Source organism: Mesoplodon bidens (genome assembly GCF_964165515.1).
Source record: "Mesoplodon bidens genome assembly, chromosome: 12".
NCBI classification, from domain to species: Eukaryota; Metazoa; Chordata; class Mammalia; order Artiodactyla; family Ziphiidae; genus Mesoplodon; species Mesoplodon bidens.
In genome coordinates this window covers 64,460,616-64,485,987 of record NC_138168.1, presented here as the reverse complement: position 1 = coordinate 64,485,987, position 25,372 = coordinate 64,460,616, and the positions used below count along the sequence as shown (strand labels likewise).

The following is a 25,372-nucleotide window of genomic DNA, read 5'->3' as shown; positions in this document are numbered from 1 at the left end:
AAACAGGTTACACTCATTGAATGTTTACTCTGTGGTAGGTAATGTGCTGAGTTTTAATGCACCGACTCATTTAACCCTTCTAATCAAATTATGAAGTTATTATTCTCCCCATTTTATATAAAAGATAACTGAGGCTCACAAAGACTAAATAAACTACCCAAGGTCACATGCATAGTAGGAAGTGGAGATAGAATTTAAGCTCAGATCCCTTCTCCCTCCAAATTCAGAATGCTCTAACCATTATGTCCAGAGGGGTGGTCACCTGCATGCTGCCATCAGAGTGGCCTCCAATCCATGGTTCCAACACTTGATTCATTCTAACCACATTCTAGCAAATCATGTTGCTTTTCTTTAGGTGACATACACATAAGTCAGTACTTATCTTCATGACAATCTCATCATCTAAAATATAGCTTGTGCTGTTTCAGAAGCCTTTCCACATAAGTGTGTGTAGATTGTTTAATATAAAAGTAACCAGTGGATTTATCCTGATGAACATATCATTTCTCCAGTGCTCCTCTTATATAAGATGTTGTCTAAAATGAGCAAGTAGTTTTGGGAGCTTGGATTTCAGTTTTGCAATATAACTGTTCACTTTTCCTTCAGTCTTTTCCCTGACTTGGGCTATTTCCTTTGCATCCTTCCTGTGGAATGACTTTTAGAGAATCATGGCCTCATAGCACATGACACATTAATGCTTCAAAATAAACCAAATCCCTAAAGCACAATTATTTTAGCTTCTTTCACTTCTCCCTCTAACAAAGAGGAATTACTGCAACTTATCAGGTAAAATACTATATACATTTAATCAGGGAATAGAGATAATCTTCATAAACTCTAACAGATGATGGATGATTCCTGGTCTGTGTCCTGCCAAATTTACAAACTCCTACTTTAGAGCTGTGCAGTGCTGAAAGGTGTACATGCCAGCTGGTGCTCAGCTGCAAAGCCCATCATCAGCTCCACAGGCAGCAGAACTCAAATACTGACATCCCTCATTTGCCATCACAGTAAATATCCAGCAATAGTTCTGCTTGGGAAAAGAGCATGTTGTGTTGACAACTGAACAGGGTCCAAAAGTGATCACATATTAGGAAGATCCTTGGAAAATTCACAATATTATTTATTTATAAACGGAAGCAGGATTTTTCTAAAGTTTCTTTTTTAATCAAAACACAAAAGTTAGTTACGCAGAGAAATGTATGAATAAAAATGGCATTCCTATATTATTATGTTCCATGAATTTTATTTTGATAGGTGGTGGGGAAAGACATGAGACCAAAAGAGTGCAGTGGGTTCTGGCTGGCCAAACCACTTGCGAGCTGTGTGACATGGTACCAATCACATAGGGTGGTGGTGAAAGTGAAGGAGATAGTAATGCATTTAACAGGACACTCAGAAAAGTGCCAGGCACATAGCAAGAGCTCAAAAATGGTACTTACTTACTTATTTGTTTGCTTGTTTGTTTATTTTTACCGGGGTTGGAGGTGAGGAAGAGAGAGAAAAATAGGTAGATGGGTAGTTAGGTGTGGTCATGGCAGGACGTGATTTTACACCACTGGTGGTTGTATTTCCAGCTCTCAGCTCACTATATTTCAGGCCACTGCAGTACCACTTTGTGCAAACATTGACCTTCTGCATGTCTGGAGATTTCTGTCTTTGTCATTTCCCCTTTTGGGGGAAATAGTGCATTAAATTTCTCCGCCACGGGACATGGATGATAGTTTTCAGAGCTAAGTGCTACTTTTATACTTTTTTTTTTACATTATATCATTTAATCCATCCAGTAACTCCAGGAAGGAAATGGATTATAACCATGTTTAGATGTGAAAACAGGCTCAGAGGTTAAATGGGTAGCTTAAGGTACATGTAGGCACAGGACTTCCTCCTAACCTCTAGTTTGGTGCTCCTTCAGCTGGATTACTGCCTTACAGAATGTGTTCTGAGCAACCCGCAGGACTCAGGAAACCCTTTTGGGGTGACTGAGAACAATGGGGGAAGGGATTGTCTACTTGAGGGAAATGGGATGTCTCCAGTCCCCCAACTTCTACATTTCACCTAGAGCAGATCTGCCCTTATATGTTTTATATAGAGATACTCAGCGTGATATACTACGAACATAAAAGATTCTCTGGTTAAAAGAACAGAAAAATCACTATGTCATACAAAACTTTTACACTCTGGAAGTGCACACTGTGGAAACAAGACTGATCCGAGAAATTAAAAGGACTGAAGACATTAACAATTTCAAGATCAGATAAACTTTACGTAGTACAGGGGTCTTTTTTTTCCTCAGCAGAAATAATGGCCCAGGTCACTTTTGCTATTGGCAAAGTCCTTCTGAATTGTCAACTGATCACCAGAAAGACCTCATTTCAGCCGGTCCTCAAGGTCATTACTTAGACACTCAGGAATGGAGGAATTAAACATGGTTACAAAGGATTCTTAACTGTAAAACATCTCAGGACCTTTAAGATGATAACATATACTGAATGGCCATAAAATTCAAGTATTCCTCAAATTTATTTGGCCATGGGTTTTTTTTCCACAAAGACTATCAATTAACATATTTTGCAATTCATTTTCCCAAGAAAAATGTTGGGGAAATGCTCTTTTCTAGCGGTTCCCAAAGCATGGTCCATCAGCTTTATTGAAAATTTATTCCAAAGGTGAAATCTCAGGCCCTACCTCAGACGTACAGAATCCGAAACTCTGGGTTTTACAATCCCTGAGGGTCAGGGACTCACATTCAAGTTAAAGAAGCCTTTCTCCAGTCAGCAGTCTCCTAAATGGTCTTCTTCCTCTAAACTCCTTTCTCCACGAAGCAGCCGATCTTAAACCACCGGGCCCCAATTCAACCTAAACCCTACAACAACTTCCACTGCACCTAGAATAAATTCCAAATGCCTTACGGCAGACACTGGACCTGATGCAGCCCCCTGCCTGTCTCTTTGTTTTTACCTTGTGTTATCTTGTGTTACTCTCCTTTGTTTACAAACTTCCAGCCACACTGCTCCTTTATATTCCCAGAACACTGGAAGATTGCTCCTGCCCAGAGCCCTTCTATGTCCTCTGCCTGGAACGGTCCCCTCCACACTCCTCTCCCCCCTAATCTGCACGGCTAGTTCCTTCTTGTAATTCAGGTGTCAGCATCAATGTCACCTCCCCAGTCACCCGCCCAGTCACTCTCCATCTGACCTAGTTTTATTGTCTTCAGAGCAGTTACCATAATCTGAAGTTACTTTGTTTGCTTGTAAGCTCCATGAGAGCAGGAAGCATGTGTACCTGTGCTAAGTAAATATTTGTTGGATGAACACAGCTGTCCTTGGAGCTCTAGTTTATTTTATGGTGTGTGGTGAAGCTGCAACTACCCAATGCCCTCTGTGTCCCCTTCAAATGACCCCTGAGCTACATGTGATCCCAAGCTTCACAAGATGGGCCTCATATAACAACATCCTTTATTTATCCACTTCTTAACATGCCAAAATATTAATGTCTTACTAGATAAAAGGCAACACCAATTTCCTTATTGACATTAAGAAAAAAGTCAATTATCAAATTACTTTAAAAAATAAATAATCATTCAATAAACATTGTTATCTAAATTGTTTTTCATGCAACTCAATAAAGGAATTTTCATTTTGATTAGAAAAAAATAGAGCTTAAAAACATTTTCCCTTTAATTTCTTTTAATTTCCTGGAGGAAACCATTATTCAACATGGTCAACTCCAGCAGGCCCCCTTCCACTAGCAGAGAATAGTATTAAGGACAAAGCTTTGTTATGAGAATGACCTGGTTTCCAATATTCATACCAGCATTTATCACTTTGCGACCTTGGTCAAGTTTCTTAAACACCAATAACCCAGGTTTCCTCATCCACAGAACTTAGATCACAATACGTTACAGTAGAGTAATTATAAGAGTTAAGTTGGATAACATTTGTGAAAGTAATCACAGTTACAATATTTTTGAGCGTTAGTTCACATCAAGTGTTCTGCTAAGCTATTAAACATGGTATTCTCTTTACTTCTCCTTCACTATAGATAGTAGTATTCCTATGTTACAGAAATGGAGATGGAAGAATTACGTAATTTGCCCAAGGTCAGAAAACTGTAAGCATCAGCACTGGGTTTTCAAAGTTAGGTTTCTCTGACTCGAAGGCTCTTGTCCTTCTCCCCCATCCCTACTGCTTGTGAAACGCCAAACACAGGTGCTCCCACATGGTAGGTGTTCTAGAAATGTAGGCTTATCTTCCCCACACCCTGCCCACAGTGCCTCTGATCCTATTCCAATTCTGCACCACCATGAGGTCCTGGTATCTGTCTACCGCACTCTATTTCACTGAACATTTCTTAAGTTTTCCCTTTTGATGGAAAACTATCCCAATTGTCTGCAAGAAGATAATTAGAATCATTCCAACTTAAAGGAGAACTCACACAACTGCCTTCACAGTACCTCACTAATTGTCCTTATTCCTTTCAGGAAACGTCACTTGTATATTGTGTTCATGGTAGCTTAATCGTCTACGCCATGTGATGTTCTATAAGCAGAAATGACATGGGCTTTGAGGTCAAAGAGTCCAGGGCCCCAAGAGTCATCTCTACCACTGACTAGTTGTGTGACTTTGCACACATCTTATTCCCTCTCTGAGCATGTTTCCTCACGTACATATTGGGGAGAAGAACCCACCCCTTAAAATTGTTGTCATGCTTAATGCTGGCACATCGTGGGCATTAAATAAACATTAGTTTCCTTCTTCCCCTCACTTTTCCTGCCGTTTCTGCAAGCTCTGCTGTTTTAAGCCTCTGTAGGCATAGAGAATGTCTCTCTTTTCTATGCGAACAAAGCTTTTTGACAATACTTTAAAATAACGGAACTTGTTTGTGAAATGAATGCCGTATGACCAGGTGGCCATCCCGGGACGTGATGGGTTATTTCAGTGATGTACCACTGCTGAGGGAAGTAGGAGAACTTTGCTTTTGGAATTGCTCTTAGAGCCAGTTTATCAGTCACTCAAGAAAAGCAGCTTCATTATTTGATGTTGTTTTTTAATGGTTTACCACCTCTCTGCTTCTTTACTGGTACCCCTTCATATCCCAAATAGAAGGCCATGCTCAGTTCTGGGATGATAGAAACTTTAAGGTATTTTTGACGAAAAGGGAAAAAAATATATGTATATATATATATATATATATATATATATATATATATATATATATATATATATATATATATAGTGACATTTTGACCATGCACTTTATTTATCGCCTTGGGTTCAAATCATCCTTTTACTTCTAAATATCACAATTACCACAAAAGGATGAAGAATTGAAGTCAGGAAATATTTTACAAATCCAAAGGTAATTCTGAAAGATGAGTCCCACCAATGATTTGGCATAATAGAAGCAACATGGATATTTAGGTATAGCCTCCAATGGTGACTATTTTGAAGGGAACTTTATTTGGATTTGTGTGTTCAAACTAGACTGTTTATTTTAAACATTTATCTAATATGAAAATTTGCACAAAAATACTGTAATCAGTTCAATAGGATTACTGTGTATTCCACATAAGCCAAAATTATTTCAGAAGAAAATGCTTTAGATTACTATCTGGAAACTTTTTAGACTGTATGCTCTATCAGTAATAGAATTTTGAGTGTGTACCACAAATTTATGTATAGTTAATTTATTTATAAATTACATACATATTCTTTGAGTTATAATCATTTACATGTATTGAAGCAGATAAGAATAGAAATTGCAGGGTATAAGTGTGTTATTTTCTCTCCTTATCTCAGTGAAGCTCCTTGTGTATATCTGGCACATATGCATACATCCTGCTTTGGAGATCACTGTTTTAGATGATGATGATTGTGATAAAAGAGCTAAGAGTCCTTTTTCTGAATGGTCACTAAATAAAATTGTTACCTTTCATATGTTTAGCAACTTTCATTACTTATACTAAAAATCAAATGCAATGCAAATTCACCAAGAGTGAAATTTAGGAGGAAATGCTTGAGTGCAATTAATTCATCACAACTAGTCTAGAAGATGTTAAAAACTGCATGTTGAGCTAACATGAGACCCTATGAAATAATGTGACACTATAAAGATGAAGGGAGACACTTCTGTGTCATATGAAAAGGAACCAAATTTAGATACAACTTTGAATACAGTAATTGAAGGCAGGCCAACATGTTGTGAACTGACTCTGGTTAGACTGTGAGTCCTACAGAAGCAAAGACTCAAATGGCCTCTACAACTTGTGTTTCTAGCTGCAAAACCTGTTGCAGGTGCATCACTCTTTGAAACAGACTCACACACATGTATAACAACACTGTTACAAGAAGCAAGCTGACTATGAAAATAATGGCAAGAGACAAAGGAAAGTAACGAGAACATCTGCCTCTGGATTTGTATGTGTGATGGGGTATTATTCCCAGTCTCTATAATATGCTTCCTCTAAGTTACAAAAAAATACTTATATTTATAAATGCAAAGGATCTGTCAGACAAAAGATTACTTCCTTATTTCAAGTGGCATTCCATAGCAACATTTGGTGCAACAAATTAATTCAAACAATTTCTTGAAGTTCCCTTATTAGACAATAATATACATATTATAATGTTTAAAGTCCATTTCAATTTACAAAAACATTTTCTAAAATAATTATGTGAGGGTAACAAGCTTGGTTTTTCACATAGAAAATTCAAAGTTATTATGAAGAAAGGAAAAAGAATATGATTTCTAATTAAGTTCTGTAAAATTTGCCAGTTCACGTTAAAGAACAATGAGCCATTGGAAATAAATAATTAAGAGCAGACTTGACAGACTGCAATAAAAACACTACAAGGTATTTTTAAATGGCTTTTGAGTTTATTTAAAATAAAATTCTAACAAGGTGTCTTGGGGTAAAATTTCTTGATTTCTTACCTTGCCATACTTCTGGGCATAAGATCCCGTGAGCAGTGAATGGAAAACAATGATGGTTTCATCCAAGTCCCAGACAAACACACGCTGGAGAAAAAAGATAAATATTGAAGAATTATCAAGTTCTAAGGAAACAGAATTCTCTTTACAAGTAGAAGTCCTCTTGTTTTATCGTTGGAAAGAATCTTGATACCATTATATGGAAATCTATGCTACTCCATTAATTTTTCCTCCAAATTTGTCAAATCTAACCCCTGTAAAACCTGAGGAGCAAGAGTGACAAAAATAATAAGGCTTAAAAATGCGATGTCCTAATCTGAATGAATTCATTCAAATATGTATTTGCAGTTAATACCCAAAAGACACATTTCGACTTTATGATAGAAGTGTGTTCTTATAAAATTTTATGTCTCATGAATTCATGAAGTTTTCTAATTCATGCAAAGAATTATATTTTAAAAAATATTTTAAAGAATCAATGAACAATCCCTGAATAGAAATTGTAACGTGTGGACCCTTGGGTCAGATTAAGTCATAAGATGGGTTGTTTGGCCTGCACAGTGTTTTGAACGATTTCAAATTATTGATTAAAATTTCCAGATTAGAAGATTTCACATGAAGTTCAGGGTTCTGACTGCAGTAGACAAACTTCCGGTTTGTGGCAATGGTCGCTGACAGTCCATGTGGCAATGATGCAGGGGTCCCTTTAGACTGGGCCAGGGCTCCCCACTCTTCCCAGTCTGCTGGCCCCCTAGCCCAGTTCACTCATTCATATCACCTGCTGGGTTCTTGAAGGCATTTGAATCTGCTGTTGTTCGCATCAAGGAAATGATCTCTTATGAAGAGGTACAAGGGCTATTACTTGACTTTACTAAATCTGGAGATTTAACTTTTTTTCACAATTAAAATATGCAGCTGTGTAAGAAGTAACACATTATGGTTAAGAATAGTTTCTTCTAACGTTTCATAATAAAAAAAAACCTGCTTAGTATGTATATATCTCAAAAGATCTGTCCCAACTGGAAACAATGACACACAGAAATTTTTACAAGTATAAAAATTTTAACATATGTATCAAATGATTGGAATTTTTCTTATTTTCTGATGACAACTTCTTTTCTCCATACAGATTAATTTTACCTTTTAAAATTTATTTACCCATGTAAAAACATCTTTCATGACCCTAGTACTCCCAGAAAGAGTGCTTCTCAGATAAATACCCCACAAACAATGGCTTTATTTTTCTAATTTCTGCTTGTGCCTTCTGTTTGTGTCTTTTGGATCAAAAGATGCAACTATCTCAGGCCTAGAATTTATAGAGCATTTTTAACTAAGTTGTTATTCTCTTTAGTTTTGCCATTATAATGGATGAAATCTCTAATTTCAGAGCTGTGAAATGCCTACTTCATAGTAGGTCCACTCATTTCATGATATATCTTTTTCTTTTAAGTCTGAAACTTTACAGAACTGTACGGTATAGAATATATCATTCAATAAAATGAAACATCACATTACACCTTTTAAGGAGAAGTCAACATACCTCCAGGTCACTGTCGGGAGGCGGGGAGGGATTACTTTTCCGGCCTCTTCCTCGGGACTTTGACCCAGAACTCCTGCACGTTCTCTCATCAAGATCTTTGATGGGTGTGGAGGGGCTCTGCACGGTATCAAACTCTCCTATAAATAACATGAATACTGTCAAGGACGGCACTTCATTTTTAGATCAGGTATGAGTCTTCATGATTAATGATTTTAACAAATCCTACAACAGAAAATTCCTTATGACAAGAAAGATTTATAATCAAATACACAAAATTTTAATTTAGTCAAAATTTTGCAGGTCACACAGGTTTCTCCTAGTTTTGATCTATGTGATCTATTAAACCTGAAGACCTTTTGTACTCCAGATGCCCTCAACTTCCTATCTCTATTCCCACCTATGTATTTATCTAAATTTAGATCTGTTGTCACCTCCTTATGTCTGAGGATGAGATCCCATCCCTCCCCCTGCAAATATGACTTCCGTGCCTCACCTATTAGAGAATAATCATGCTCCACTACTCAAACTCTCTCTTACCCTCCCTTCAATCTCTCCCGTTTCTAGGGGTGGGGGGCACACAGACAAGTTGAAAAGTCCTTCCCTTTGACCTTGCATTTCTATCTAGAAGCTATCTGTTTGCTATCTTTTCTTTTTAAAGGACCCGTCTTAAAAGAACAGCGTGTACCAGTGCTGTCCAACAGAAATGCAAAGTGAGCCACGAATGTAACCACACATACATATAATTTTAAATGTTCTAGAAGCTGCATTAAAAAAGGTAAAAAGAAACATGTAAAATTAATTTCATTCCTATATGCTAATTGCTCTAATATACCCAAAACATTATCATTTCAGCATATAATAAATATAAAAATGACATGATTTACATAATCTCGTTTTCATGCTAAGTCTTCGAAATCCTGTGTGTATATGACACTTAGAGCTGACTTCAATCTGTATTAGCCACACGTGACTATTAAGCCCTTGTAATGGGGCTAGTACAGACTGAAGTCAGCGGCTACAGTACTGGACGGCACATTTGTCTCCACTTCCTGACATTTGATTTGTCATAATCTAGCTTCAGTTCACCAAAACTCTAAGAAAACTACGCTTACCCAGAGTCCCCAGAACCACCTAAATGGCAAATGCGATAATAGATAGACTCAGTCCTTACCTTCCTGGATCTCTATGCTGTGTATGATCCTCTTCAACACCACCTCCTCAGAACCATTAGCAGCTGATACCCTGCATGTTTTAGAATCTTTCTCATGAGTCCTTCTCTGTCTAGGAGACACGGACTCCTTTTCCTTCTCCCATTCCTTACATTCAGGTACTTAGTACTCCCATCCTTTGATCATTTTCCCCACTCCACACCATGTGGGCAATCTAACCCTCTCATAGGTCAGTCACTTTCTACGTGAAGACCCATACATCATACCAAGTCAAATCTTAAGTTTCAGACTTTATGTTTAATTGGGTTCTGCATGTCCCACAGATACCCAAAAGTCCGACACGTCTAAAGCTAGTGATGCAGCATCTTATGAGGTGGAGAGTACAGAGCAGTGGCAAGTCTGTAGGAGAGGGTGTTAAGATAAACCCACCAAGGCAACAGTGAGGTGCAGTGAAACTTCACAAGTAACAAGAGTTGGACTTACTATATGACTTCAAGCATTTTACTCAATCTCTCTGGATCTCAGTTTCTTTGTATACTAAAGCCTGGGTAATAGCAGCTATCTTTTTTTATTACTGAGATAAATCTGATTTATGTTTACTTTAAATCATATGCATAATGTTAAAATGTCTAGGAGAGTCCAATGGCAAACTATATTAAAGTTACACAATTTTTAAAAGTAAAGATGTTATGACTCTCATACTTTATCATAAAAATTAAAATAAAATAATTATGAGGACAGCCAAGCAGTTATTAATCTAAATAAACACGTCTGAACAAACTAGATCACACTTAGGTAACATTTTTTCTGAGATGTTTTAGGTAAACAGTGTTTATATAGCTAACCTCTAATAATTTCTAACGGTCAAATGTTTTCTTTGAGAAACATTTGTGCATGTCAGGACAGCATCAAAAAAAATGTCTGTGCTCCAAATATTATTTGCTCTTAAAACATTGTTAGCACAGTTCATTGCATGGGTTTCTGCTATCGAATGCATGAGAGTAGAAAGCATAATAAAAGAATCTTTAGTTACGATGCTGAATATAGCCCTATGTCATAGTAAATCATGTTTCAGCTTACTTGTATAGGCGTTAGCTGGGGATTTGGGTATTTAAACACACACCTACTTTTTTAAAATATCACACAAAATGTTTTCTATTTTCAATTATTTTTATAAAACAGAATTTTTCTAAGGTTACTATGTCTTGCCAATCAAATGTTCTTTTTCAGATAAAATACTGATTCAAATTAACACACATTTATTAAGCTTATAAAAGTTTTTTGGTTGACTTTCCATAAGACCTATCTTTCTATCCATTATAGATCAATTTTCAGGAGTTAACTCTCATCAGGCAGCTTTGTTCTTGCCACAGTGCAAGAGGTGAATAGACAAAGTCTTGCAAAATCCCAAAGTTACTGTGCTCAGTTATGGGTGGTTGATTGTTGACTGGATCCATAAAGACGGGGTTAGGCAGGAACAACTCAGCTACTCAAATGAACTGGAAGTCAGCAGCTATCACAGCAAGAGAGTGAAAAGAGTAGAAGGGGGAAGGTAAAAGTCTGGTCATAGGAAGTGTCTGGGTCTCAATAAGCTTATTGGAATACGTGTTTGGCTAGAGTCGCTGTTCATTATGTCTGAGATTCACCCACATTGTAGCCTGGAGCAGTTGTTTGTTTTTTCCTTAATGTGGCTGGAACTTCATGACATATGTATACTATGCTTTATACATTCTGTTGATGAACATTTGGGTTATTTGTAGTTTTAGGCAACTATGAATAAAGCTGTTATAAACATTCTTGTTTATATCTGTGGGCATAAGCTCCCCTTCCTAGCATATCCCTATATGTATATACCTAGCATATCCCTATATGTATATACTAAGCATATGCCTATATGTATACACCTGGCAGAGGGACTGCTGGGTCGAATGGAAGGCATATGTTTACCTTCAGTAGACACTGAGCACTCTTTTCCAAAGTTGTTGTATTAATTCACTCTCTTACTGGCATTGAGAGTTCTAGTTGCACTACATCCTCGCCAATACTTGGTATTGCTAGTCTTTTTTTATATTAGCGATGGTAGGGGTTGGTAGTATCTTATTGTAGTTTTAATTAGCATTTTCTTGATGAGTAACGATGTAGAATACTTTGTTTCTTACTCATTTGGTATCTACTTTTTATGAAGTAACTGTTTACATCTTTGACTAATTAAAAAAAGTTGGGTTATCTTTTTCTTATTGATTTGTCAGAGCTCTTTACTGTGAAACGTTCTTTACACGCACACACACACGCACACATATATATGACTTAAGCTTCACTTCTACCCAGTGAATTTGGCCCTTTATTAGCCTCTTTTAATAATGGGAGAACTGGAGACATGTGGGACTCAGTTAACTAACCAAGATGAAATAGCCTGGGCTTCCCTGGTGGCGCAGTGGTTAAGAGTCCGCCTGCCGATGCAGGGGACACGGGTTCGTGCCCCGATCCCGGAAGATCCCACATGCCGCGGAGCGGCTGGGCCCGCGAGCCATGGCCGCGGAGCCTGTGTGTTCGGAGCCTGTGCTCCGCAACGGGAGAGGCCACAGCAGTGAGAGGCCCGCGTACAGCAAAAAAAAAAAAAAAAAAAAAAAAAAAAAAGATGAAATAGCCTGTATGTGAAAAGTTGATATGGTTCCAGAACTCCCACTTTAACCACTAGGTAATACTTCCTCTCCCAAATAGCACTGGTCTGTCCAGGTTACAAAAAGGTCAAATGTATATCTGTTTCTACTAATCAAAAGAGTTACACAGACTTTACACAATTTCTGTGACAGTGAGGGCCAAGGAATTCATCTGAAAACATCAAAGTAAAAGAGCAGGTCCTTAAGCGGGCATGTGCTGTATTTGGGCTCCTACAGCAACCACACAGATGGAAATGAACTGACCTCCATATCTTTTGAAGGTTCTAGCCTTTCTTCTGATAAAGGGTAAAATCAGGAACTTGAGCTCAACTGGTCATTAAACATTTGTTGACATTTGTTTTTTAAAGGAGAAAGCTGTTAATTCCAGTGCCTCTGTCAATTTCACTCAGGTAATTGCACTAGGGTACAGTAATGCTGCAGGTAGGGAAAATGCAAATTGGCAGAGAAGTTAAAGTGGTCAGTCCTTTCCGTTTAAATCCTCTTGTTGCCTTCAATGAAATGAATTAGTACTTTGCTTTCCTTCCTGTCTTCATGTGAAATGCCATGAGGCCTAGAAAGTCTACTGAGTTCTGCCTAAGAAACTGGCTTCTTTTCAAAGAGTGATCTTACCATATCCTTTACTTTTCTGCAACACTTGTAAAGTTTAATTAGCTAATGTATCTGAAATGTTTGCCAAGGTCTCAGACTACAGAATGTTGTTACAAATTGCTAGTTATATTTAATTTTAAAGATGTTTAAAATTTTAAAAAGGAGCTATAAAAATATCACTAAGCTTAATGTGCTATCAGTCATCAAACATTCTGAATGCAAATCAAAAATATAATATACCTAAGATAACCTTTATGTTAAAGGCAAAGAAAGATATTTTCAAAGATAATGAACTAAAATATCTGTTCTTAATCAGCATGGTAATGTTTCTTTAAATACATTGTCAAATTACCTAATAAGGTAAAATAAATGACTGAATGCTATTTGTAATTTCCAAATAACATCAGTCATTACCCATTGCCCTAGGCTTTTTCCTGGGCTAACACTATACATGACTGAATAATTATCTTTTAATCAGTACCGTAATGAATAACTGCACCTTCTAAGTTTTGGATATTTAGATCCAACTTTATTTCATTAGGTTTATCGCTAAATCAGAGCAACCAGCTGTCTCTTATAGAACATAAAGTATGTTTCCATTTTAAACACGGGAGAAGTCAACAGTGAATGATTTATGACAAACCGTGGATTTAACTGTTAGGTCTCTGCTTTAAGTCCAAACGCAGAGCCAGTCAGTGGAAAATACTCTTTATACCCTTAAACAAAATACCTCAAATTTCATCAATAATAAAGAAAAATACCATAGTTATGAACTTGTTTACTTTTTGGATGCATGCCAGACCTGCAAAGGCAAAATCAAACTTAAAACTACCTTGACTGAAGGTCTGAGGTCACAGAATTCCTTAAAGATCTAGACACGTGTATTGTTATGATTTTGGTTGAGAGAATAATATGGGTACAAGTAGAAATAATTTCTTCTTTAAATTCAATGGAAAGTCTCGTAAGATCTGACAATTATGTCAAACTATATTCGTTGGTATTAGCTGAAGAAATTGCAGCATTCTGATACTGAATATGAGAATGTCACATATGAATGTGTTACATTCAAAGTCACGTACTCAGAATATCTACATGTCTGTGTTTAGTATTTTTAATGTAAATAAAATAGCTATTCTGAAAGTTGATTATTCTTTAGCTAATAGAGAGTACCCATCTGTGTCTTTCGTGCATAGAAACTCTTGTGGTCATGTTGAAATTAGAAAAATCAATCTTCCACCCAAAGTTCTACCCAGCATAAACCATTTTTGGGTATTTGAATGGTTTTCATTCCTGGTAGCTCAATTCTAGTAAATTCCAAAACACTCTGCTAGTCCTGTCACTCTGTCTCTGATATCTCAATGATCAAATATTTAGTCTGTGGTTTTGCTTCTGATCACAGTCATTCTACTTTGTTTTCCCCGTGCATTCACCAGCGAGAAACACCTTTCACAGTGTGACGAGAACATCAAATATCTCCCCACCTAAAGTGCTTCCACCACTTGTAAACAAGGATTCTGAAATCACTCATTCTTTAAATTAACATAAGATTCTTAATGAAATGTAAGTGTTTACTGAAAGAGGATCAGGACAGAATTGGAACATGGGATTTAGGCTGGGCGGAAGTTAAGGCAGGTAGTGTGCCAAGGGTGTAAAATTTAAGGGCTGCGAGAATGAACGCCCCCTTACATTCTGCACCCCAGGCAACTCTTGCCTTCCCTTCATCCTGGCCCTACATAAGATATGGCTGCTAAGAGACAGTGAGGTTAGGTGGAAAGCCTAAAAAGAGGGAATGAGGACTAGAGGTTCAAAGGGGCTATGTGTTTACAGGAGGGAGGGTCTAAAAAGAAGATAAGGGGAAAAAAATTGATAGTAGGGGCATCAAAGTCTAGTACACCTATTAACAATTTTCTCTTCGGTCCATAGTGAGATTAGAGACAATATTTTGAGATTCTTTTTTTAAATATTCTCTTCCATTATGGTTTATCACAGGATATTGAATATAGTTCCCTGGGCTATACAGTAGGACCTTGTTGTTTATTCACCCTATATATAACAGTGAGGCAAAAAGAAAGAATGTTGCCATTTCATGAATATAATTGCATTTTCTCTGTCGCTTAAAGTATGTTTCATTGTCGGGCTTCCCTGGTGGCGCAGTGGTTGAGAGTCCTCCTGCCGATGCAGGGGACACGGGTTCGTGCTCCGGTCCGGGAGGATCCCCCGCGGCTGGGCCTGTGAGCCATGGCCCCTGAGCCTGCGCGTCCGGAGCCTGTGCTCCGCAACGGGAGAGGCCACAACAGTGAGGGGCCCGCGTCGTTAATATTACCCACATTATCTAGCATTTTCCTTTTCTCAACATTCATACTATTTTAATTATTTTCTTGATCTTTGTCTTGCTTGTTAAATGGAAGCTAAATGAATCTAAGTGAATGCAGATAACATATTCACTGCTGAAATACCAGAAGTTCCTGGTACCTAACAGACACTCAATAAATAATTGTTTAATGGGCATTTTGGTCTTCTTGGAACCACTGGTCCAGTTAGAAAGAATTTACAGTATTGTGACCATGTGTCCCTATTTTCTTGCCCTTCCAAAGCAGGACAAAAAAGAAGCAGAGATGAGTTTGGATCTTGCAAATAACTGGAAGTCAGAAAAAATATTCTTGAACATACTAAGTGGTATTTACAAAAACAAAAAATTTCTTAACTTTGATTTTCTTATTGAGTTTTGATGGTTCTTTATATATTCTGGATACAAGTGCTTTATCAGATATGTGTTTTGCAAGTATTTTTTCCCAATCTGTGGCGTGTCTTTCTATTCTTGTGATGGTGTCTTTTGAAGAGCAGAAGTTCTTTGTTTTATGAAGTCTAATTTAGCTTTTCTTTTCATTTATGGATTGTGTTTTTAGCGTGATATCTATTACATTTTTATGTAACCCAAGGCCACAAAGAGTTTCTGCATGTTTTCTTCTAGAAGTTTTAGTTTTAACATGTTTTGTATATGGTATGAGTTACAAGTCAAGGCTCTGTTTTATATTTTGTTTTGTTTTGCATATGGATATCAGTGTTCCAGCACCATTTTCTGAAAAACTATTCATTCTCTCTAATTGCCTTTGTACCTTTGTCAAAAAACAAACTTTTAGTATATGTTGTATCATTGTATATGTTGTATATATTATACACAACATATACTAAATATATCCAGAAATATATATATTTCTGGACTCTTTATTCTATTCCATTGCTCTATGTATCTAATATTTTTGCCAATACCAAACATTCTTGATTATTATATTTTATGCATTTTGAAATCAGGCAATGTGAGTCCTCAAACTTTGTTATTATTTTTCAAAATTATTTGGCTATTCTAGTTCCTTTGTCTTTCCTTGTAATTTTAGAATCATCTTGATAATTTCTCCAAAAGGTCCTGCTGGAATTTTGATTGGGATTACAATGAATCTCTATTAAACTTGCTTTTAACTTTAAGTTCTTCAGCTGTGTTAAATATGTGTCAGCAAATACAATTCTAATAAGGATACAGACAAGCTTCTGACAATGAAGACTATGATGGATTTTAAATATGTGTTGATCAGACAAAGATATTAAACTACCTACCAATGATCCTAAAAATCCTAGGAATGTGGGAAATGTTCACTGGCTGGGGCTACTGATGACTCGTAAGGTGAAAAAGTTATACAGTTTCTCAAGCATAAAGGAAATATTATCAGTTTTACCCAAAGAAGATACTATTACACTTTTCTATGTTGTCAAGGTCTCCATGAAATAATTAGTCTGGTAAAAGATCCACTTACCTTTTATCTCCATATTCATATGTATTCTGTCATTTGATATTAAAATCTCCTAACTGTCCCACACCTAAAAGAAAGTTTTCTGGAATGCCAGAAAAGCCTCATCTAAATCAGTGGTACTAGCACAGATTAAACATCAACATAATTATCTGGAAGCTTTCAACCTTGTTTTTAAAATGCCCATTTTCTCCATATTATTAGATACAGCAAAACATATAAAAAGTATTTCACCTGGATGAAGATCTGTACCTGGTTGGCCAGTCAGTCCTGTGAGAGATTCCTGCAACTGGTAGGTTGAGGTTGAGGAGGACGTGCCATCAGCTGTGTTATTTGATGTCATATATGCTCCATATGTTGATGCAGAGTAATACTGTGCATACTGGTTTTGGCCAAAGGCTGCGTAGGATGGATAATCCTGAAATAATAATTGACATGTGTGTGTGTTTGAAAGACAGATTACCCTCTAGTGTACTCCAAAGAAAAGCAATCACAATGGCAGTGGAAAGATTAGTATCTGGCTCCACTGGTTCTGGAGTCCACAGCTTTGAGGTGATCCTAATAAGCAGAGACCATTCTGTGGGCATCTCCTACATGCACATAGTAATGAAATACCTTGCGGGTTTTGCAAACCATGTCCAGTACACAAATTTTAATCTGTTTAAAGGTTGTATATGCATCACTTTCCCCCCAGAATTACATTTCCAAAAATGCACATCCTCAGGTCTTATGCACTTGAAGAGGAGAGAAGGAGGTGTTCATATTCACAGCATTCATTCTCATCTTCTAATATCACCAGCAAGGAGGAGGTGTGCCCCTCGCCCCGCTTCCATACAGACCTTGGGCTGCATTATTGTGATTTTTGTTCCCTTTTTAGGCTACCCTTGATAATTTTGTTTTCTTGGCAGGAGGTAAACAGTAGAGAAAAGAAAATGAATAAAAGATATTCTTACCCAGTTTCTCACAGGCTACATGCCACCTGAGGCCTTTACCTAAAGTCTTTCATGAGGCTTTCATATATTTAGTTTGCATCATTTGTTAGAGAAAAAAGAAAGCCATTGGGTCAATTCCTTTCACCTGATTTTTATTTAAAAAATTTTTAATAATCTTAAAATGATGCAAATAATCCTTCAAAATCCTTTTACATATTAAGATAAGGAATAAGTATTTGTTGCAAGAATTGGTGTTTAATATATCTGACATGTTTTAGCCCAACTTATTATCAGTGATGACAAATCCTTGGTCAGGATGAAGATTCCCTAATGCACGTTTCTAAGGGAAACAAAGATCCATGGTTGATGTGGTTTCCAAAAGAGGAAATTCTCTGCGTTCGTAAATATATGTATAAGCAAATATATGTATCATCAGAAAGGGTCAAGCAATACGGCAGAAAATGAAAATTCTATTTGTCTGTTAATTTCGGGATCTGATGTTCCCTACTATTACCTGAGACTCAAAAAAAAAAAAAAACAAAAACAAAAACAAAAACAAAAAACCCAGAAAACTCTTGGCAGTATTTGGACAAAATTCTTAGTAACGTCTTTTTCTCAGAGTAAAACATGGATCACAAATATTAACACAGTGCTTACTTTCTGTCAGGCACTCCTCTAAGGCCTTTAGTAGATTTACTCATTGAAATCTCACAACCTCCTATGCAGTATTATTACTATCTCTATTTTACACTGAAGTAAAGGGATGGGATAAAGGCACAGAATGTTTAAAGTGATTTGCCCAAGGTCAGACAGCAAGTTTCAGGGCTCAAAATGGAAGCCAGAGAGACTGACTCCAGCATCTATCTGTGTGGGAAGCTGTCCACTGGGCTGCCAGTGCCCGGAGAGGAAGATGAAGCTACTCATTGGAATGGTCCAGTCTACCAGCTTCCAGTGATTATAGTGTCTTTTTGCACTCAAATATATCTCAAAGATTTCCCCTACTCTTCATTTCCACTCTTATCACCTTGTCCAAGCTACCTTCACTGCCTGTTGTAGCCAAGGTACCAGTTTTCTAACTGCTCTCCTCCTTTCCATTTTTGGCTTTTTCCAAAGTCTCTGAAGCCAGAGTAATATTTTTCAAAAATATATTACATGATGCTATTCTCCTGCTAAAATATTCTTTAATAGCTTCCCTTTGGGCTTGGAATAGAATTGAAGTTCCTTATTATAAGCCACAGGGCCCTACATGAGCAGACCACAGCCTACCTAGATAAATGGATGTTTCCCCATCTGCCCCTTAGGTGCAAACTAAACTCCAGCCTTCTTTGAGTTCACTGACACCCCAAGGTTTTCACCCCTCAGGGATGTGATACATGCTGCTTTCTATGCCTGAACACCCTTGCCCTCATTCTTCACCTAACTTTTGGAAGACTTGGCCTAAATGTCATTTGCATGGAGAAGGCTTCCACAAAATCCCCCTTGCTCAAAATTAGCCTTCTCATAATATTTTTAATAGGACCCTGTTCTCTCCCTTCATGCTTTCCAATTCTATATTTACTCAGGTGTTTACTGGTTTACTGTCTGCTTTTCTCAGTAGAAAGCTCCCTGAAGCAAGAAACAGGTTCCATTCACCCTGCTCCTACCTTCAGCTCCCCAGGATACAGACCAGTTCCCAATATCTAATAGGCACTCAGTGAGTATTTGCTAAAAGAATAAATTAGTCTTCAGACCATGGTCCAACATACAGATTACACATTATATTGGGGCCACTGAATTAAATATACTGCTAGTATTGGATGTATTTTGTGATATAAAACTGTTTGTCAATAAATTTTCTTCTCCTTATTAATCATTTTTTTAATCTGCCCAACAAAGAACAAAGCAGTCTTCCCCTTATGCTACCACTCTGCCTAGTGTATATTTCTATTATTATATTCCAAATATTCCACTCCGTGTTCATATTATTTTCATGTCTGTGTCTTCAGGAGGATTGTATCCTTCCAGAGAGCAGGGAACACCGACTTCGAATCTCCAAAGCACAGTTAAAAAAATCTAATGGCTAACAGGTGCTCAATAAATGTTTGGTGTATTAATAAATGAGCGAGTGAAATTAAGCTACCTGGATTATCAAAATTCTCAATTTTTTATAATAAAATATGCATACTGACTTTGATGTTTACTGTTTTAAGAAACCATTTTTCAAACTAATGTCAAACTATACAGTTTAATCCTGTCAAAAATATCATTATTCCACTGTTTAATTATCAAATTTTCCTCTTTACCTCTTGTTACCTTAATAAAAATTGAAAGGAGAAGGCAATTAATATAATTTCTTCAGTAACTCCAAAGAGCAAACACTTATGCAGTAACTTATATTTTAGAATGCACAGAAGTCCAGCGATTATGTTAGTGTATTGCTTACCCATGAAATCAGCTACCCTTCTACCTCAGCTACTCTGAACATGACTGAGAAGCAGGAAATAAGGACAAAACTTTCTGAATATATCACAAATTCATGTCGTTCCATGCTAACTCACTCGTTCAGGCACGTCCACACTTGTTCCACACATAATTCTAACACGATTCTAAAAACAATCGCAGGTTTCAAAATACACAAAAATATTAAGCAAATATCACTATGAGGACTAAGGAATTCTAGGAGCAGGTGTAGTGGGTGACAAAAGCAAAAAATTACAGCTGTCAGGACAGTAGGAATTTAACAGTTATCAAAAAAAATCATAGAATTAAAAAATAAAAGCCAATAGTAGTTTGAGAGGCATTTTGTTTAGGAACAAATGCTTTGGTTTTGGACCGAGTGTTTTATAGTCTACATCATAATTGATTACTGATTATAGTTTAACCTATGAATTTTCATAATAACTGTTTTATCAAGAAAAAATAAAATTTTGTTTAGTATAGTTTAAGATAATAGAAAAAATATGCAATATATTCTGTAATTTCCTGTCAAATGACTAAAACAATCATGGCTTAAATGTTTAAAGGGCAAATCTTTAGCAATCAGGAAAACTGAAACATCCAGAATTACACAAATCCAAAGAATTCCAGATAGCTAATTTTTACTACCCTGAAATGCCATCTTAATTTTAAATACATAAACCTTACTAACCTGATACTATTCTTCAAAAATCTGAAATATATATAAAAGCATAAACACAAAAAGCTACTATACCTGTTGTGAACCACTGAAGTTCGTTGAATTGGAAACTGAATTATTTGCATAAATAGTAGATGATGGTGCAAAGCTAGAACCTAGAGGTAAAGAACAAATTGCATTTTAAAAATATTTCTTGAAAAATATAAAAAATATTTCACTTTGCAGAATTCAATGAAATATATATTAAATTTTGTTGTTGAGACAGTGAGATTTAAAATTGAGCGATTTCTAAGGAAAATGTCCTTAGCTCTGTCTTGTGACAACAGGTAAAGTCTTTTCTTTAGAAGTCTATAGAGGTAAACAGGAGCTTGTGGGAACAGTCTTACCAAGGACCCGGCTAACCTTCAAGGGTCAATGTCTACACGTACAGAAGTACTCAAAGAATAAGATATTATCCATACTGAGACTACTTCCAGGAAACTACTGGAACTTTCCAGTGGTCATATCAACTGCATAACATACAAAAACTACTCAAGTTCAAACATTTGGCTGGGGCTAGCTTAGGAAATAAACACATGGAATTCATTTAGAGTTCATGCTTCCAGCTCCCCATCTTTTTGTTCCTCTATGTCCTTTCTTTAGAACAAAAAAAGCTGTGAGCTAGGGCTCAGACCCAAGGGAGAACTGTTTATACTGCAATCATCTAAGGTTTGACGATCTTCTAAAATTTTACGACAAGGTCTGAAAGTTATTTAATTATTTTTAAAATTAGATAAAAAACAAGTGAACTATCAATTTACAGATTCAAAAAAAAATGTTCTCATGAAATGTACTTGTTAAGGAATAAAATAAAAGACTATTGAGGCAGCTGATTACTTGTTTTGTCAATGTGTCTTGAATAGCAATAGTATTAGGTAATAAACACAAACTGACATGGCCTGGAATATCCGATATGAAAGTATTCTGGGGAATAAATGGATATGTCTCTATGGCATTTCCCACAGTGGCTTATTGTGGTTGAGGCATGTATGCATATATGTATCTACCATTATAAGGAAAAAAGAGACCTGTCACTTCAGCCAAAAAGGTCTAAGTAATTATTTCATTTTAGTCAGTCAACTAAAATGGCAATATTAGTTGGTTCAAATAATGTTAATATAGCCCCCAAACTATGACTAACCATATAGAAAAAAAATAACAGATAGGAAATAACCTTTTAATGTTTTTAGTATGTCACTAAAATATTTTCTGCAACTACTACACAATGTTCAAAAATAATTTTTAATTGGAGACAAAAACAAAAAGAAAAATTAAATAATGATCGTACATGGAGAAAAATTTTTTAAGGTGGAGGTACAAATTATCTAAATATTCCTATTCAAGAAATATAGTATTAACAGGGGAGAGGTATTTTAGAAATGAACAAAAACATCTCCAATTATTCAACAGTAAATGGGACTTAGAGAAGTGCTAATTCAATTTTAAATTTAATCAAAAAAGCATTACGTATGTAAGGAATCCTGACAAGAAAATACTGGGTTTTGTCATGAATCTTTGAAATCACTTAAATAGATGCCAAACATGTGACTAGCGTGGTGACTGGCTTGGAGGTTGCTTTGCTTGGACTTAGTTTCCTGCCAATTTTATGCAACTTAAACTTAAATATTTAACTTTGATATGGGTCATGTTTCTTGATGTATACTGAACTCTTTTCATCATGTTTCTTCCCAGTTATTTGTCTTTTCTGATGACCTCGTGTGAGCAGTGGTAAGATTTAAAACTGTCCTCATGACTTTAAATTCCTAGTCTGAAGCCAAGGAGTCTCATTCAAATAATTCTTTCTCACATAACATGTTTCTTGTGTGGTACTTACCTGGCATCTGGTAAGAATAAGGTGTCTGGCCTGGCTGTGGGGTAGAAAACCCTGGGCTGTAACTGAGGCACCCACTCTGTAATGGCGACTGAGTTTGTGAGAGTCCGCCCTCTGTCTTGATGCCTGGTAACATCACGCCCAGATCTGTTTGGAAAACGCATGTGCAACCCATTTCATTAGTAAAGTGATCTTATTTCTGAGTTGTAACATATCAATATATTAGACTATACAACTACTAGCCAGCAGGATTACATGCTTATAACCAAAGAAGAAGAGAGAAGGTGTGAAATACCGTAAGTGGGCAGGCTATAGGGCTGTCCTGTCTGTGAGTACGCTGTGTAGACGGCTGGCTGCTGCATCCCCGAATACTGAGTCTGGCCTGCATAGGCAGACATTGTTTGAGCTGCTGGTGTAGAAAGAATGTGTGGATAGGGCCTAAATATCAGAAAAATAGCATTACTGTGGCAACAAAGACTGCATATTAATTCAGACAGCTTAGATTCAGTGAAACCTGATAATAGCCCGGAAGTAATCCTCTTCTTTATCCACATATCATTTTAACAATATGGAAAAGGACAAGAGTCTGAATGTCAGGAGCCCAGGCTCTGCTACAAACCAGTCTAGTTACCTTGGACAAATAATTTAAACTCGCTAAGTCTACACCTCACCTGTGAAAAGAAAACTTTGGTTTAGATATCACACCTAAAGTCTCTTCCAGGTCTATATTGCTTACATTCGAAATAGTATTCCAACTGATATGTAGATGAGGAAAGTGAAGCCCAGGCCAGATAATTAGTACATTCATGAGCATATTTCCTGTTACCATGCATGATCCAATGCTATGTAATGACTACAAAGGTCATTAAAGGCCCTACCAAGAATTCTCTACAGAGAACTAGAAATCTTAAAAAATAAATAAAATTAAAAAAAATTAAAAAGTAGGCAGCTTCCTGAAAAGAAATGGAATGTCATTCCCTTCATCATGCCACATCTAACAGAATGTTCCCAAAATGGATATCCAATCTCTAGCCTATACTTAAGGAGAAACACTCTAGCTGCTGTGGAAAATAACTCTTAACTGTACATGATCAGGAATCCAAAATCTTGACACATCTGGCTGATGGCAACCAAATTCAGATACACCCAATGTAGTTAAACTTGAAATTTCTACCACTGTGCTCAGAAAGTTGACTACATTAGTTATAAAAGCAATAGTGCATATCTTTCAAAAATGTTTATTAGAACTTGAAATCCAATAAAAATATCATAATGATGGAACAAATTATGAAGTGTTGATGTTTGAATAAAATATAATCTTTTTAGATTTTCTTTAAACTAGTCAGCATTTTTGAATTTTCATTAAAAAAATCTGTGTATTCTGGTTTGAGCTTGATGCTTTCCTCAAAGTATATAAATATCCAGAATTAAAGCAATTGTCTAGATATAAGTGAGGGTATTCCTAGACTTGTGAAGGGTATTTACCTAACGTCTAATCTATCCAATAAATCTATCCAAGTATCTGTCAATTCAACTGCCTATCTATAACATTTATATACATAAATATATCCTGATTTAAAGTTGTTATATTGTGTAAACATGATTAATCAAGATAATGCTGGAAAATTATTCTAACAAATCTGAAAGACTACTGACCACTTACTTGGAAGGATACAGCTGTGGGGAATATTGATGCGCTGATCTGGGGCTATAGCCACTACTTGTTATTACTGTAAGACACAAAAACCAGTGCAAAAAAAGGTTGCTTTATAAATATATTTCACTGGAGTGTGCAAAACTTATTTCAAGAAATGACTATGTTAGAGATATGTTTCAAAAAATTCATTCATTTTCTAAACAGAAAATTCATTCATTTTCTAGACAGAAACAGATGCCTAAACATTTTCTTCTAATTAAACTGTTTCACGTATGTGCTAGGAGCATGACACGAACTTTTTTCACAAATCATTCCCCTTCATCATTCCTCCATTTTCTTAAATCCGTAGCATGCTCTTACATATTAATATGCTATGAATAGATCTCCTTGACTATAGGTAATAAGCTTTCATGATATAAAGGTAAATTTTTAAATTTGCAGACTTTATGTTTTAAATTCCAAATATATTGCTCTTCCTGCATATTTATCCTAATAGAAATATAATAAAAATTAAGAAAAATATGATGTTTCAACCTTCATTTTCAAGTTGTAAAATGAAAGCGTTTTCTCTTTCCTTTCATTTTGCCAATCCGATGAGTAGTTAAAAATGCAGGGTCCAAATAATTCTAATAATAATTGGAATATACACAGAAAGCATGGCTGATAATGTAACATTAAAAAAAAATCTAACTGCAAAAAGAAGCAGCAGTCATATTTATAAATATATTTTGAACTATCAGAGATTGTACTTTTTTGAGAGGAACTTAAAGGTGAAAACCAGGTCCTATTAACATTTCAGCCAAACATGCAGTCCCAAACTGGAATGTATCCAAAAGTTTGGAAGTTTCTCTTTCCTTTAACCATCTGCCTTGACTAAGACAGATGTACTGCAAATATATGGGCCCTAAAGTGTTAAGGCAGTCCCTTCAGAGCCAATCCATACTGGGCAAGCACACAGAGTGTCTTTATTAGGCCATCTGCTGTTCATTCACTTTTCAAAAAGATTAAAGTAGTATACAATGCAGTGCTGGAATTAGTTTAGTCTAATCAATCATAGTTATACTTCAAAGTACTATGTCTTTTC

At 36.3% G+C, this 25,372-nt stretch overlaps 1 protein-coding gene across 1 annotated transcript in view; it reads right to left on the bottom strand.

Moving 5' to 3' along the window:
* The window catches only part of EYA4 (EYA transcriptional coactivator and phosphatase 4), a 264,825-nt gene that overhangs the window by 30,926 nt on the left and 208,527 nt on the right, over positions 1–25,372 (bottom strand). Inside the window, exons 7-13 of the mRNA XM_081251226.1 lie at positions 24,295–24,361; positions 22,927–23,069; positions 22,635–22,778; positions 20,837–20,916; positions 16,949–17,132; positions 8,474–8,610; positions 6,937–7,020 (exon numbers count right to left, since the gene is read on the bottom strand). Of these exons, the coding sequence (XP_081107352.1) occupies positions 6,937–7,020; positions 8,474–8,610; positions 16,949–17,132; positions 20,837–20,916; positions 22,635–22,778; positions 22,927–23,069; positions 24,295–24,361 (839 nt within the window). The remainder of the gene's footprint in view (positions 1–6,936; positions 7,021–8,473; positions 8,611–16,948; positions 17,133–20,836; positions 20,917–22,634; positions 22,779–22,926; positions 23,070–24,294; positions 24,362–25,372) is intronic.